General features: G+C 35.2%; 1 protein-coding gene across 1 annotated transcript; it reads left to right on the forward strand.

Moving 5' to 3' along the window:
- Positions 1-259: 259 nt before the first annotated feature.
- On the forward strand, positions 260-17,846 carry jagn (jagunal). The gene is made up of 4 exons (XM_069839852.1): positions 260-531; positions 762-903; positions 2,362-2,577; positions 11,502-17,846. Exons 1-4 carry the CDS (start codon positions 443-445, stop codon positions 11,628-11,630), a joined length of 576 nt encoding a protein of 191 aa, XP_069695953.1. The 5' UTR covers positions 260-442; the 3' UTR covers positions 11,631-17,846.
- The last annotated feature ends 278 nt before the right edge of the window (positions 17,847-18,124 follow it).

Below are 18,124 nucleotides of genomic sequence, written 5' to 3' on the forward strand. Positions count from 1 at the left end.
GATTATTGTCCCAAAGATGAGGCACAGCAAATCAATAGCACCCACGAAGTCAGACTAATGTAATTATGAATGTTTTCCTCTGATGTTTTGAGAACAATATTTTGGAAATAAATAAACGAACAAACATTTCATACTACCTTACATATTTACACAATTGACTAAATACCAATAAAAATCAGTCAACTGTGTCCATAAAGTTCAAGTGTTATCCTGCAGGAGCAGCACCAACAAGATAAACAAACCACTGCTTCTTTGATAATGGCCAATAAAATTGGTTGAGAGTCTAGAAAAGAAGACCCCGCAGAACAAACCATATGTAGATAAAGGGCCCGGTGATTTTTTACCCAAGTAACCTGTCCCAGTACCATGGGTGCATGAAGTACCTAGATTCCCGAATTTTTTTAGCATATTTTAGCTTAATAATCACAGACACAATCAAATAATGGCATCTAAAGGCGGACCTATTGCTCTTGGTACCGATGGAACAGATTTCTCTCATCGGCAAAGGGTAGCTGCTCAATATCAAATCAGGTAAGTCTGAGCTATCAAAATGTGGTCAGTAAGGAGTTAAAATTGTACCTAAGAGAACAGCTCATTCTCGTTAAGTAGACGATTCCATCACTTGAAATGAAATGTTTTTGTAAATGATGTCAAAATGAAATTAATTTTACATTACACTCTTCGAGAAACTGCTATTTTATGTAGGTTGTATCAGTTTTCTCAACATTTTGTAACATGTGTAATGTATTTTTATGTTTCAGTGCCCTGAACAAGTCTCGACTGAAGTATTGCATTTTTTTCCACTATCTTTTGTTTTTTGCGATGCTGGCAAAGTTATCTGCTGACATTCTTGACCGTCTTGATATATTTATATTAGAAATAGAAGAATTACAAGTCCCCGAGGTACTTCTTAATTATGAGTCATATGTATTGATAATTTTCATATATGTTCAGAATCTGTTATATATCTTTGGTAATTCTTCAGAAAAGCTACACCAATGAAGCACAATTTTCTTTTGCTTCATTGGCTTCTGTGAGATGCATGTAGTGATAAAGGTGTGCCAGAGATTCAGGACGAATTACTAGGGAAATGTTTAGGTTTCCGTTCTCGACCTCTCGAGTGCTGTAAAAAAAAAAAAAAAAAAAAAAATAGGGCGCGGGGGATGGGCTAAACAGTGCATTAGAATACACAGATAATTATCAAACGATTTTTATGCTGAAAGTGTAATGAAACAGAAGAGAATATTGAATAATTCCGTAGGAAACGTTGGTCAATAAAAAATCGAGGATCACTGACAGTTAGGTTTGTTTTGTTCAGGTTTTTGGTATGCATACCAAAAAAAAAGTATAATATGCAAGGCAAACCAGAAACCTCAACAAACCAAACTTAACCTGTCACTGTTCCTCGATAATGTCACTGATGTTCTTCAAATTGACCAACATTTTCTCCGAATTACCGAAAATTGTGTCTTCTTTGGTGTATCTTTCCTGGAAAGATTTTTTTTATGGAATATGATTACTTATTAATCACACTATACTGTTTCTTGGTTCAATATAAGCAATGCATTTTGAAGAACTAGTCCTAGGTATAGAAGTTGCATGGTTTTGAAGAAAATTATGAGCTGAAATATACCAGTAGTACCTAACTGGAATCATTAAAAATGTGTTTAACTTATCAGTATTTCTGTAAGGAAGGTGAGCATTCTGATACTGTAATTTTCAATGAAAAAGGTATTAAAATTGCCTTTTTTTTTTGTTTACATTCGTGCACAATTTTTTATTGTGCATTTCTAAAAAGTATTAGAGCAACCTTTAAACTACAGAGTTCCTATGCAGACCAGTCCCAGGTAGCAATGTTCTGTCAGCTTAATGACCGTAGTGCGGAGTGCCTGTCTCAAGGAATCTAAGTACTAAAAGATGGAGTGGGACCAGTCTGCATAGGGAAGTGTACACATGACCGCTCGCCACCTGACAACAGATTTTGTTGGAATGGAACTGGTTTATGTAGGAACTCTGTATACTTTAACATCAATATGTAGGTCTACATAACCTCTAGGCTGTATTAATGTAACAGACTATCACTTAAAAAAAAAAAAATTGTAATTCTTTGCAAATAGCCTAGTGCTCTAGTACTTATCAATAAATTCTAACTTACGTCATAAAACCATGCGCTTCGATATGTATGGTACATATATGAATAGGGTTTAATTTCTTTTTTCTGTTGGTATATAAATCATTGTAGATCTATGTATCAGATACATTATACTAGAAACTAATTTGTCCAGGTATGTTGCAGTAGTGGTATACGATGACATGTGATTATTTTGAAAGGCATTGCAAATTCTTTTGAATTGCTTTCAGCCCCTATGGTGGGAATACATCTGGTGCATCAGTCTTCTTCTGTCCTTCCTTGGATTATCAGCTGTGAGGAAGAACCGAATCAAAACAATGCAGCGATACATGTTGGGTATAATAATATTTGGGTTTGGGCCTCTTCTCTATGCTGCAGTTTACTACTTTGGTGATGCATGGGAGTATTTAAATGAAGGAGAAACAGATGATATCATGATTTGGCAGGTACTATAACGAAACATCAAGTGTGTCAATATTACATGTTGTATACTTGTCACATGTTTTATAGAATTTTCTTTATACCAGTACTTATACTGTCAATGACTGACATGGGATGAAAACTACTTGCAGCTAACAGTTTGGAAGTGGGGTTCAAATCATACTCAGTACATTTTGTTTGTCGTCTGTGTGTCGTATTTTGTGAAAATGAAGATCTGTGTTTACTCTGCATTGCAGAAGATGCACTGACAGTACACTACTCGTAACTTTATAATTTTGAGTTTTCCTTTAGGCTTAAAATATTAGCTACACACAAAATTTAGAAATACATCAAGTACCTGCTGAGATTAAACAAACTAATGATGTGAATGGAAACATTATTAAAATAAATTAACAGTGAAACTTTATCATTCCTAAGTCCTCTTCCAAGTAATTTACTAAGCGACATTTAGTTCAGAAAAACCGCTATATATGTCACAAAATGTGCAGGAGCACCACAATCTTGCTAAAACCAGGAGGAATATCAGGAAACTACTGTCTGCAAAATGGGATAACATAATCACACAAAATGTATCAGCGTTTAAATTTTCTTCTATGAAAAATTGATCAATTTTACTGCTTTCTGCTGTAACTTCCAATATATTGACACTGAGGATGCTGTGTATGTGCTTCTCCTTTCTAATGAAGGTTGTCAGGATACTGTTATCGACAATTAATAACAATTGACGCCAATTGAACAAAGTTTCCTCCTTTGAAAATATGTGCCTCACAAATTTAACTCCTTAATTAAGTATTACTATGATGTACCGAAGTACATATGGAGTTTCAGTGTTTCTGTGTTTCCATATGGTGAAAAATTGGTAGAAAGGAGAAAAATTCTCTCCGGCACTGAGATTCAAACCTGGGTTTCCAGTTTTATGTGCTGGTGCTTTATTCACTAAGCCACACTGGATTCAAGTTCCGATGCTGGATTGAATCCCTCTCATTTTTAAGTTCTACCTATTGTGTTCCCCTTTGTGTACCATGTCACAATATGTGTGATAGTAGACACAATGTCCAACCACAAGTCCGCCGAGTTAGCTCTGTGGTAGCATGTCTGCCTTCAGACTAGCCGGCCCGGGTTCGATTCCTGGTGGGGTCAGAAATTTTCTTGTAAAATTTCTACCTCGGAACTAGGAGAGATGGCAGTGCACAACTTCTAATCACTAAATTGTGCACCAAATATGCCTGGGTTAAATCCCAAATCTCTCCGCAGTGCATATGAAGAGAAGGCATAGTGATTCGTCGGTCGGATGGGGACGTTAAGCCTGGCGGCCCTCTTGGTGCTATTCGACAGAAGTAGGCCACATGCCAGCACCGGGTTTCCCCTTCTCCCTTTCTCACCATCATCATCTTCACTTATTCCCTACACTACATTTACACGTACACTTAACATACACTCACCCTAGTACACAAAATAACTCTTCACACAGATACACATCATGCACAACGTGGCCCGCCGAAGTGGTGTGCAATTTGAAAATGGGTCACAGTTCTGCCATCTATCCGCAGTATGCAGAACCCGAATCACGAAAGTAAAGTGGGTAGGCATCGGAAACACATGTCCAACCACAAGTACAGAGGTGCACTCATTACGAGTGACTAAGTGGCCGGGGTCCAATGGAACATGGCGCTGTCTTGAATCTCAAAGTGATTACTTATGTTTTATATTACTATGATCTACCGAAGTACATGTGGAGTTTCAGTGCAATAATTATGCCTTTCCATATGGTGAAGAATCGGTAGAACAGAGAAAAATTCTCTCCGGCACTAGGACTCGAACCTAGGTTTCCAGCTTTACATGCTGGTACCAGAGAGAATTTTTCTCTGTTCTTCCGATTCTTCATCATATTCTCAATTAAGGTTTTACAGAACTCAATTCTTCTGTCAAAATAGTTTTCCCTCAATTCTTGCAAAAGCTTGATTTTGTATGGATGCCATGTCTTTGATTTGAACAATTCCATATAGATATGCATGACTGAAGTTGTGTTCAAGTGTCGCCTGTTTTGTAAATTTATACAGATCATCTTGGATGTATAACATCATATCAGGAGCATTATCTCCTCCGTGTCTTTGAGTCTTCCAGATTTTGGCAATAATTAACATGGGTTTCGTCCACACCTGTGGTTTAACTGTTAGCGTGTCTGGCGCGAAACTAGGTGGCCCGGGTTCGATTCCCGGTCAGGGCAAGTTACTGGTTGAGGTTTTTTCTGGGGTTTTCCCTCAACCCAATATGAACAAATGCTGGGTAACTTTCTGTGCTGGGCTCTGGACTCATTTCACCAGCATTATGACCTTCATCTCATTCAGACGGGCTGGCCTTCTATGCCCAAGGTTGCGGGTTCGATCCTGGGCCAGGTCGATGGCATTTAAGTGTGCTTAAGGCTCATGTCAGTAGATTTACTGGCATGTAAAAGAACTCCTGCGGGACAAATTCTGGCACATCCGGCGATGCTGATATAACCTCTGCAGTTGCGAGCGTCCTTAAATAAAACATAACATTAACATTCAGACACTAAATAACCTAAGATGTTGATAAAGCATCGTAAAATAACCTACTAAAAAAATAACGTGGGTGTCATTTAAAGGAATATTTTTTTTGTGATATTCTCAATATTCAAACATATTTTGTCCTAAAACATTGGTATAACATTATTTAATTTATTTCTAACAACTTTTGTATGTAACATTTTATTGTAAAACTGTAAATTATAACTTAGCGATTAATGTTCCATTTTCTAACACACTGTATATGTACAGTAGTATCGAGAATGGAATGGAAATCAGTAATGAGTGGAATAAAATTGACTAAAGATAAAATTATTAGAACAATTTTATATGCAGATCAGATTTTGATTGTGAAATGCAAGATAAATTACAGAACCAACACACAATTAAGTAAAATTAACATGCGCTCATGTGCACACACACACACACACACACAGTATTCGTATAGTCCACACCTGTGGAGTAATGGTTAGCATGTCTGGCCGCGAAACCAGGTGGCCCGGTTCGATTTCCAGTCAGGGCAAGTTACCTGGTTGAGGTTTTTTCCGGGGCAAATGCTGGGTAACTTTCGGTGTTGGACCCTGGACTCATTTCACCGGCATTATCAACTTCATCTCATTCAGATGCTAAATAACCTAAGTTGTTGATAAAGCGTCGTAAAATAACCTACTAAAATTTAAAAAAAGTACTCGTATATGGGTAATATGTTAAAAACCACAGATTTGAAATTGAAACAATGGAATAAATGTTAACTTTCACATATTTAGGAATATATTCTACTTAGCCTAATGCTAACGACGACATATGAAAAAAACGAAGAATTGAACACATGGTAAAAGATCAGTGCAGTTGACTCTAACATACAGACACAATCAACAGTGACCAGCTACCTGAAATTCCTATATGTTATAAATTTAATAGACGACGAAAACATGAAAGACCCTAATCTGAAGGTTATTGGACTTGGAAGAACTAGTGAACAAGTAGACATTCCTATCTCACTTGACTGCTTGAATGAACACTTTGTAAAGGACCCCACCTTAGACGACACAACAAAACAAGACAATTTTGCCTGAATCAGCTCCCCCAACTCGAGACATTCTATTTCATTGATGTCACTCCTACTGACGTAATGAAAGCTATCCATTGCATCAAGACGAAAGCCCAAGGTCTGGACAATATTAGCATACTACTTATACAGAAAAATACAAGACATAGTAATACCAGTACTTACAATTGCACACATATTCAATAGTTCCTTAATCACTTCAACTTTCCCTAACATATGGAAGCAAGCTTTTGTTCTTTCTCTTAAAAAAAATCAAAGTTCCCACCGGCCCGAACAACTATAGGCCAATAAGCATTCTGCCAGTCATATCACTAACTACATGAACAAACATAAACTATTTGATAAGTATCAGTCAGGTTTCAGAGCTGGACACAACACAGGCACTGAGGCACTGCTTTATTTAAAGTGACTGTACACATTCATGAAGCAATTGACTCTAATAAAATGACAATACTAACTCTTCTTGAGTTAGCAAAGCTTTCAACTCTGTAAATTTTGATCTGCTCATCCATAAATTGAGAAATCTGTATTTGTCAGAGACTGCTGTGAATTGGTTTGAATCCTGCTTACGAAAAGAACAACAATGTGTTTTATCTGGGAACCAAAGTTCCTCCTGGCTTAACATAACATCAGGTATACCACAGGGATCAGTACTCTGATCATTGTTGTTCACAATATATGTCACTGATATTACATCACTTGTAAGGCAAGGGATAGTTATCCCTTGTATGCTGACGACCTTCAGTGTTACATCTCTTCCTGCTTGGATCAAGTAAACAACACTATAGACAAGCTGAACTAGGGCATTGACTCGATTGTGACACTCCATCTTAAAATCAATCCTGGAAAGACACAAACAATTATTATTCTACCATACTCAATATGCCTCAACCTGTTGGCTAGTTCCATGAGTTTTTCCAGTTTATTCTCTTGACAAGAGCAGCTGATACTGTGCTGTATGTGGAACGTGATAATGGATGCATATTCAGACCAGAAATCACAGACATGCATTTGATGTATGAATTCGCCAAATGTTATTCTGCAGAGGTACAAGACATCTTTAGTCGACCTGGTTGGCAAGTTGGTATAGCGCTGGCCTTCTATGCCCAAGGTTGCGGGTTCGATCCTGGGCCAGGTCGATGGCATTTAAGTGTGCTTAAATGCGACAGGCTCATGCCAGTAGATTTACTGGCATGTAAAAGAACTTCTGCAGGACAAAATTTCGGCACAGCTGACAATGCTGATATAACCTCTGCAGTTGCGAGCATCGTTAAATAAAACATAACATTTAACAAGACACCTTTACATGGATTATTTCTCTAACAGACATTTTATACAAGAAAATAGTCCATAAGTTCCATAAACATAGAGGATCACTTATGTTGTTGTTTTCTAATGCCAAGCTTTTGACAATAAAGCAATTTGACCTCTTGCACTCCAATATTTTTCAAAGATATTGTCATGGTCAGCTAGTGAAGCACAGATTTTGAGGTGTTCCGAATCCATTTCTTGATTTGAATTGCACAAAGAGGATCACTTATAAAATGAGTGTCAGAAGTTGGCAGGCCAGTTAGTATTTGAAGTTTTAATTTTGAAGAGCAGATTTTACAGCACGGTGAAGAAAATGCTGGCACTAGAAACCAAGAGAGAACTTTTTACACATAACAGTGTGTAGAGTTTCGCGACAGTAATTGCTTTATCCATACCATGTTCAATGGATAAAAGCACTTGAGGTCTATGATTTTTGTCCCAGAGTCAAATTTTGTACTTGTTTCCTGCATATGTTTTATCATTAATTTCATAGGAATGTTCCCCCCCCCCCCCACACTTTCCTCAACGAAAAGATACTCTCTTCCTCCTCCAGAGATCGCAGTCTATAATTGAGTAGTTTAATGTCAAAGACGGACATCTGTCGTCTTCATAGTTTTGATCTAGAGGCACTTTTTTGTTTCACAGTGTTCTTTGTAGTATTTTAACACAATTTATTTTTATAAATGTAGTGTTAGAGTTTGTATATAGTTTCACCATAACTGAAAAAAGCATGAAAAAATGTATAAGAATCCACATTATCTAAATTTCATCTAAAGGTCAGATGTCCGCCTTTGATATTAAGCTACTCAATTATACTCATCTTCCACGAGAGATGTCTATCACTTAACATCTGTCAACTGTATTATTTATCGACAAAGCAGGGTTCACTAATGATGGCGTGGTCAATTTTCCTATCACTCATCATTAGGTTGAAAGACAAAATTAACACATTATTCATCAATCACAACACCAACAATAATGCAGTGTTAATGTATGGACAGGAATAATGGGCAACAATTTAATCAGATCAGACCAGTTTTTCTTGATGGAAAATTAACAGGTCAATCTTATGTATTGTATGTTTCTTAAGAAATCAATTGCATGAACTATTGGAAGATGTCCCACTTGATTATGTGTATTACATGTGGTTTATGCATGACAGTGCACTGCCACATTGTAACCAAGAAACCTGAAATTTGTTGAAGAATGACTTCTTAACAAGTGAATAGCTCACACAGGATCTACTGTTGGCCTCTGCATTCCACAGATTTAAATCCTTGGAATAAAAACAATAGTTCATTCAACACGCATTGTCAGAATTGAAATACTTCAACATATAGAAAAAGGCAGCCAGCAAATTTGAAAAATACCTGGCATTATTAAAAGAGTGCAGCAGTCTTAACACAGTCTAGACTTCAGGCTTGTGTTCAAGACGAAGGTGGCCATTTTGAGCACTTTCTATTCTTTAAGCAGCTCCATATTACTGGAGTATAAACGCAACTAATAGCACTCAGAAATAAGGTGAAATGGGGCACAAACATGTGGCCAAGTAAGGGTCTGTGTCTGATGGTGAGATTACAAATTCAACAGGTGTCAATACAACTCGTATTCTGGCTAGGTAATGGACGAAAACATTCGGTGGAATAAAGGTCTGTTACAGTTGTACAGTGTAAAGCACATGACCATTAACTTGTATCTATCTTCAGAGCTGTAAAGTCGATTTCCTTGAGAGTAGCAGTGATGTAAACATAAACACAAGCAGGGGCATCATTTCAATTTTTGCTTGGCAAGAGGCAAGATTTTTTAGGGATAGGCTTTATAGGTTATATCACTTGGCATACTTCCTCATTTCTTCTGAAATGAACTGTTTTCCATACTGTAAACTGGATTAAACTTGATCACAAAAATTAATAAATCAACCATGATATCAGGTGCACTAAATATCGTTTTAAAGTTCATATTTTTTTTCTCCATTTTATTAAGCTTTTTATTATTTTAAGACACTAACAGGGTTGATATGGTTTAGTAACTGTATGGCAAAATTTACCCCACTTTACAGTACATTTCAAGTTTCCACACACAGGCCTAGTGATATTCCAAAATATCAAGATAATTACTTCATACCATGTTCATCCTCCTCCAATCTTGACACTGAATTGCTAGTTATTGATGCTGCTCTTCAGTGTGTGACTCAAATTTCTGAAAAATCTATTTGCATACTTACCGACCCCAAGGGGGCTATATTTAATACAATCAAATATGTACCAAACCTACATGCACATAGAATTATTCCAATTCAGAAACAACTAAGTAAACTAAAAAAACTCCAAAAGGAAATAACATTTCAATGGATACCTAGTCATTGTGGCATACCTGGAAACAAGAAAGTCGATAATATTGCAAAACAGGCAACATATTTGCAACCAAGACTTCAAGTGATATCTCTATCCAGTGCCTTTGCTTCAGGGAAGGTCTCATTATATAAACCTATGGATCAACAATTGCCTGGCTCTCTTCTGACAAAGGAAAAATTTTACAGTCCGTTCATAAGAAACCAAATGACCTGGAAATGTACAAAAACTTGCCTAGACATGTTCAAACATTTTTAACAAGAGCCAGAATAGCTCACATTGTCATACAATTGTACCTACACCGATTTCACCTTTCTAATACTTCTACTTGGCTGTGGTGTAATAATCATGAAGAAGATCTGGAACACATTCTTCTATACTGTCCATCCATAAACCACAAAAGAAGTAAATTAAAATCATCAGTACCAGTTGCAGAAGACATAGCTCTGCAGTATATATTGACAACACTCCAACTCTGGCTGCTAGCAACAGACATCTATAATGAACACCGATCAAAATACCTCTCATTTCTTGTGAAAAACAAGAACTGAAAAGACTATAGTGGACTTTATGTTGTCAGCAAACAGCTGGATACATTAAGAAGATTGATTGATTCTCCTTAATATGTTACCTTAATTTACCTGCATTTGCTGTTTATATGATGTAGGTACAAACAAATGAACGCACATAATTTTACTGTTGAAGAAATTTTAATTTAAATTAAATATAGCCTAATAGTTGTACCACAGTCTAGTATATACAGTCACAAAGCTTGAGTTGTGAGGGTACAAGGAACAATGGACTGTGCAGGTATTATTTCGCATTGTCTGTAATGAAGCGATAGTAGTGATCCAAGTGGTTAGCAACTATCTATGGATGCATATTTACTATGTATTTAGCTTCGTGACTGTATGTACTAGACTGTGGTTGTACTTTTATTTGTTACTGGTAAAAACCAACTAATGTAGCAAAGAGTAATGCCTTGGTTTCATTTACTCAACATCATTAAGCTCATCTTTAATTTCTTAAGCATTTGTAAAAGTGGAATATTTTAATATTAAAACTACAGTTTTCACATTCTTTCTTTAGTAATATTACTGCTCCATTATTATTATTTTTTATTAATTTTAAACTAGGGGTTAGGGGAGCGAGCAAAACTCAGAAAGGGCAATTGCCCCTCTAAATGATGCCTTTGAACATTTGAACACAAGACAGTACTAATTTTCATATTTATTTATTTATTTTTTTGTAAATGTAAATAGTATAGAAATGACAATCATCATTATTATTACCACGATTATATTTTTAAAGCATTAAATCTGAATACTTATTACGAATGTGCAGTCGAATAAGGGATTATAGGACTGATATTTTAGTGTCCTGGTTTCATACCCAGTTCCCTCGGAACCACCTTAATGTAACATAGACCTTTGTTCGGCTGTATGCATATTACGTTCATATGAACTTCTTTCATTGTTTTTGTCTCTCCTTTCCACTACTGAAGTGGGAACTGCATGTTAACATTTCTCTCTCTCTTTGTAAATGTATTATATTTTTATGATGATATTACTTGAAATGAACCTTGAACCTTCGGGTTCCTTAAAAGCCATTTGTAAGTAAGTAAGTATTACTTGAAATATTTTTGCTTGCAGGGCTATCCATACGGTCTGCTGTGGTATGCATTCATCTTGCTGGCTGTGCAGGTTCATCTGTTCTCATTGTACTTTGCTTGGAACTTGATAGTTGCTTGGAGAGCTCGGGGCACGAAAAAAGCTGAATGAAGCCCTGTGTCTACTTGTGTGTTGTTGCTTGTCCACTCCTGACAGTATATGTTGTCCCCATCAGTCACTGTGTGCATGATGTCGAGATACTTATGAAAATGATGCTTCCTCGCAAATTACACCGAACAAGCCATGATTGACAGAGTTGCGCACTTCAAACAACGTCAGGAGGCCTACTGTGTCCATCTCGTACACTTCCAAATTCGTAGTTCTTAATACAGTGTGTTCTGTAAGTCTGTGGCCAAGTGAGAACACAAATATATGCAACGTTGAGAAAAAAAATTGTTGCAAAATAAGTGCCCTGTCTCTTGTGTTGAAATATATACTCATATTTATGACGAATTGTTACACTGTTGCACATTTTATGTAATAGGGTGAAGATAGGATGGATGGCTTGTACATGACATCACAGTTTGAGTGCCAGGATTTATGCTGGACTAAAAACAGTAGCACAGTACTGTGTGGCTTCTCTAACAAGGGTTAATATGTCAATATCTCCCTTCGAGTTTAATTTAGCCTAAATGAGAAACACAGTATTATATTTTAGTGTGAATATAACTATGATTATCCTAATAGAACTGAAAGATAGTCATAATGAAAAACATTGAATAATGAAGAATGTTGCATTGCAGTTCTTCGAACCACTGGTTAAAATACAAACTCACGGTATACCTAGTACAATAACAATGAAAGGCAGTATCAGTGCTCTGATCTGTGACATTTAAGTTCTTTATTGTCTTGCATTCCATTGCTGCTTTACTAAATTCTCACTACAGTAGTAGTAGAGCTCCACAAGTGTTGGTATTCTTCTAGTTCGTTATATAACACTCGGTTTTGATGTGTTCTGTATAAATATTTTGCAAGACAATCATATTCATTGACAATATAAATTTTTCAATAGATAATCTGGGATGATTGAATTAAATTTTGTTCATTGTACAATTTTAATTTTTTTCTGGCTATTTTAATTATGAACTTACCAGACGTTTAACTAATGTTTAAGGCATTTTTATTTGTAGTTGTTGAATTTATTTCACTTTTCTGCCAATGCATCTACAGCTTTATTTTCACATTCTTTACAGTGTGCTGGTACTGAAATTATTGATTTCACATTTGAATTTAGTCGTTTTTAAAGTTGAGGCACTTACTGACAGACTAAAGGTGGAATAACAGATTATTTTGTATTAGTAAATCACATAACTTTGATTAAATTGAATTGATTGGGGTACTGGTAGTGGAATGTGGCAGAAAGGAGATTCCACTAGTGTTTGTTGTCTTCCTATCAAAGACAAAGCCTTTACTTTTATTAGAATATGATTCATTTATGGGAATAATATTATTATGAATTATTTATTTGTTTAATATGGGGCACAATTTTCTATAGTTTTCAATATTCTTTTGGCTGTGGACTTGCAGGACGTCCTGTATATCTTCTGGATTATTCATTTCTAGTTACTTTTTAACATTTCACACTAGCCATATTAATTTTGTGAAGATGTGTTCTCAGAATGTAATTGTGGTTTACAAATTCTGTTCCTAAAAAGAAGAGAATTAAGTTGTTGATGTTATGGAGTTGACAATATGAAACGGGCCTAAATAATTTTTTTAGGAAATTAGAAAAAATATGCCCAAAAGAATACCTCCATTACATTAGGCACTAAATAGAGCATAAATATAGTGAAATTGGCCTGCACCAACATGAAACCATATCTTGGGTTAGTACCTGTTCAAAGATATTACACGAGTAGGCCCACATAATTTTATACTGAACTTAGAGAAGTCAGTGAACGATACTAGTGGAAGTAACAATTGCTGCTGCAGCTTATAAGAGATATCACAAAGAGCCTACGACCATTGTGTTAGGCCTAAGCTTGTTTCATTTGTGCAGCTTTGTTCATCAGCAATATATATATATATATACAATTATTTTCGTATTCTGTTTAATCGAGACCATGATACCATTACTTTCCATGATTGTCTATTTGTGGTAGAATTATCAGAGCTGTAACTTCCACACATATCCTGTTTCAGTGTAATGAGGAAGGTGGAGGGGAGGGGGAGGGGGTCTCACAACGTAGTGCAATAACCTGCTCAGGAGGTGCCATGAATTGAGGAAAAAGATTATTTTTGTAAGCTGTATATGAAATTCTAGAAGCACAAATGTACATAAAATATTTTCAACTCAGAGTTGTTGAAGTAGTGCGTTAACTCTGGGTATGGATTAGAAAGGTGTGCAGCAGCAGGAAAGATGGCGCTGTTGAGAGAAATGTCTGGAGTGTGATGTACAAACCAAAACCACATGATCAGAAACTGAATAAAATCCTCAGAATTTCATTTTTTTTTGTACCTTTCCACTTGTTATCCCTCTTTTTATTCAATATATTTCTGAACTTATTTGATATTGTTACACTACTATCAAATTAATGTTAATATATTTGATATATTATATATATATATGAAGAGTTACTTGAATGAAGGTAGGAAGTTCGAGAATCTTTCCATTGACTAGTTAATGACGAAGAACCAATATCATTTTCTTCTTCCTCCTGTCGATGTTTAAATTCCCATGTTCTTACTTTCAGGGGCTTCATAAATGTAGGTACTTAGAATGCACAAAATCAGAATTCATAGATTGTAGAACTGAGTATTGTATGTAACATAGTTCATGCTCCAATTGCAGAAGTTACAGTTTTCACCTTTAAAAAAAAAAAAACTTAAAAGAATTAACAAAGAACTACTCTTATGAAACAGCACATGTATACAGCAGAAATTATGTACAAAATCGTACTGCATTATTGGAGCCCCAGAAGGTAATTAAATACATTTTACTATCTTGTGAATTTCTTGTGTACAGATAGTCCTATTCTATTAAATTACAATACTCGAAACAATAATAAACATTAAGCTATCTGCTGTTTTGACCTACGAAGTTTCAAATTTGCTAGTTATTTTGCATTTGATAATTATGCTCAGATGGTTGGAGGTACTTCATGCTTTGCAATGTTTGTGTTCCTGCAAGAAGATAATTACATGCTGCTGTTTTACTTCTTAGTGTACTTTGCAATAATTATCACTAGATAAAGTTTCAAAATATTGCTAGGATTTTTTTTTTTTTTTTACTGTGAAACATAAGAGAATTTCCATAATCCACTTCTGAGATAAACATGTAATTAAACAACTTCTTGTTTAAATACTACATTAAGTCTGAACAGACTAGATGAAATTCTACAAAGGAAAATACTTTTAATTATTTTATTAGATAAATATCGTAAAATAGGCCTTTTCAAAAGGATGCTTTTCCATTACTCCATTTACTTAATGCAAATACAAATGTATGAATTACCTTCTACCATAATCTTGATTAAAGTAATTTAAGAATTGTATTGGAATAAACTTTCTATGTACTGTAATGTGAGCATCAGTTAAATACTGTCGGACTCTTACAATTTATTATTCCCAGTTACTCAGGTTAATCATTGGAATACTAGTCTTTATTAAATCGTGTTAGACATCAAAGAAAGTTTTATGGGGAATAAAACTGATTATGTTAATTTGTTGTCAAACACGTAACTTGTTATACCCCTTGTTACAAGTTAAAAATAATCGAAACTCATCATTTTATTTATGTCTCGAAGTATGATAAGGGTGGTGAAGGCTAGAACTTACACAGGACATTATTAGCCACAACTGACATGATAGTTCGAAGCTTGAAAAAGTTTCCTGAAGTAGTAGTTTCATTTCATTATATCCTCACCTGTCCATAAAAATAATATTCCTTTTGTGGACCATTTTTTCACTGCCACTTGTAGACGTGACTGCATCAGTCTAGGCCTACACTGTAAATGTTTGAAATGACTGACTGTTAGAAAGGGTTTTTGTAGGTTATATTTGTGTAGGGTTCTCATGTCAGAACATGCGATTCTTCTGGATAAAATAGCCATACAATCGGTAATTTTACTCAATCATGCCCTCAAGTTTTGTGGGACAATGGCGAAAAAAACAGATTTATTTTTCAAATGTAAATCTGAAAAGCATTCGAATCATTAAATTAATATATTGTGTAGGCATCATTTTTATTTATTTATTTATTTTTTAATATTGGCTCCCAAATTATATTTCTAGATGTAATTATATTTTTCTTCATATTTTCGAGACAAATCTACTTTCATTTTTCCTTTCACTCTTCTCCTCTTCTTACAAATCAAGAGCTTTCACATACACTAGGTACCTTATAAGAGTTGTTCTTGATAATACAAGATTTTTAACAAAGCTACTGAAAAACTATTTCCAAAATATGGTTACTATTTAAAAGAAACTTTTACTTTCATTATCCGAAATAGTCGGAACCTCTCACTTCAGTGGATAAGAGAAGAAATTCTAAGTATAAAAAATAATTGAAGTGCATTGGAGAGAATGAAGAATTTGTTCATATTGCCATTGTGTATGCACCTTAGATGTTGCTCCTATTCTATATTTCGGGACAGCTGGAGGAAAGTACAGTAGTACAAAAGTTGTTTTGATATGTGGTTTACTCAAGGTTCTCTCAATTCTCACAATATCAAACTCTAATGTTCAATGTCTTTACTGTTGTCTTAAGACTGATGTTGAAAAAGCTAGGTAAAGGCATATTGCAATGACCTTATCAAATTCAATAATATGCGGGCATTCCAAGTCCCACATAACTGATATGGCATGGTCAAGTGACTTAATCTTTTGCTGTGGGCTGGATGTCTTTCTTTCTTACTGTGGAAGTCCACAAAAGAGATATCAGGAAGCTTTCACTTAATGTTCAAATAATACATGAATGGATACTTATAATACAAAACATTATAATGTGTTTATGATCAGACGGTTATGTTATCTTTAGAAACTGAAGTCCACACCTGTGGAGTAACGGTTAGCATGTCTGGCCACGAAACCAGGTGGCCCGGGTTCGATTCCTGGTTGGGGCAAGTTACCAGGTTGAGGTTTTTTCCGGGGTTTTCCCTCAATCCAATATGAGCAAATGCTGGGTAACTTTTGGTGCTGGACCCCAGACTCATTTCACCAGCATTATCACCTTCATCTCATTCAGATGCTAAATAACCTAAGATGTTGATAAAGCATCATAAAATAACCTACTAAAAAATAAAATAAATGGAAACTGAAGTAGAGGAAGCTCATTTCCTCCACATTCCTTTTCGATTTTTTATAAAAAATCAGAAATGAAAAAACTTAAAAATGATTGTTTACTATTACCATAGAACTTGTGAAAAGAAAGAGACGTTTAGTATGGCCCAAGATCCATGAAAGGGTGATAAATAACATTTTAGTACTGAGTATTTGTGCATTGGAATGTTATCAAAATTAGGAAGTACCATTAAATTGTTGCAAAAAGAATTTCAGTAAAATTTGTTGAAATAACTCAGTTATAAACTAATATGATCTATACCTAGATACTACAAATTTAAAATAGCTTTCTTATACAGTGTGACTAAGAGTACAAATTAAATTAATGTATTAATGTTATTCATTTAAGAGAAATACTTGATAAAAATTAAATTGAGAAGCAGATAATTTCACAAACTCACATTTTCTGCTAAGGACCCTACATATTTATCATTCGCTATTTAAGTTTATCACTTGTAAATTAATTGCAAAGAAACAACCCCAGTAAGGAGGAACTCTCTCTCAAGCAAGCTTACAAAAAAGGGAAAAAACAGATTTTGTTATGAAACAGGTTGTTGACCAATGCCAGCCAGAGACCAAGACAAGATGCAAGGATGACCAAACTATAAAAGGAATTCGGTCATCCTTGCTGAATATCATCGTAGCAATACTGTACAGTAGCATTTAAAGAGTCAGTAGACCCCACAGTATAAGCAATATAAATGTTTTGATGTTTTCGGTGGTCTCTGTCGTGAACCCATGAGTTTAATCCTGGTTCATGTTGTGTCACTGTTACGATGTATTATCTACAGCTTTTTCAACTTACATTATTTTGGAGTTGAATTTTTCGGTGGAGGAGTCAGGTACCAGTCATATGATCAATAATAAGTGGATGTTTAATTTTTATATCAATTCTGGAGCATTGTAAAACTACAATGTTGTGATATTCCATGTGTGGTGTTTGTTTAGGAATGTTGCTGTAAGTCGAATGTATTCCGTTGTATGCTCATGAGTTAGGGGTGTTAATCTTGTTGGCGCACCTACATCAATAAAAGTGGTTTGATTGTTTGTACATGTTTTTATATATAATTCTCCACTATATCCCTTTTGTATTTACTGATGTATTACCATATTTACCCGCATAATGGACGCATCGCAATTTTTCGCGTTAAAATAAAAAAAAATATATATTCCCACATAGAAGAATGTGAATCAGTGACAAATGATAGCAGTGATGCTCAACCTGACAGTGAATGAGGTAAGGCTAGTGTTAATAATAACAATAAAGTGTCTTGTCTTATTGTCACTGTATTCATTGTTACAAGTTATCATCTGTTTATACAACT

This window comes from Periplaneta americana, chromosome 11 (assembly GCF_040183065.1).
Source record: "Periplaneta americana isolate PAMFEO1 chromosome 11, P.americana_PAMFEO1_priV1, whole genome shotgun sequence".
Taxonomy (NCBI): domain Eukaryota; kingdom Metazoa; phylum Arthropoda; class Insecta; order Blattodea; family Blattidae; genus Periplaneta; species Periplaneta americana.

Bases quoted from the DNA above. Each gene is read 5' to 3' on its own strand.
- jagn (XM_069839852.1), top strand. From the start codon at position 443: ATGGCATCTAAAGGCGGACCTATTGCTCTTGGTACCGATGGAACAGAT. The intron at 532-761 runs GTAAGTCTGAGC...TTTATGTTTCAG, and splicing joins GCTGCTCAATATCAAATCAG to TGCCCTGAACAAGTCTCGAC. The intron at 2,578-11,501 runs GTACTATAACGA...TTTTGCTTGCAG, and splicing joins ATGATATCATGATTTGGCAG to GGCTATCCATACGGTCTGCT.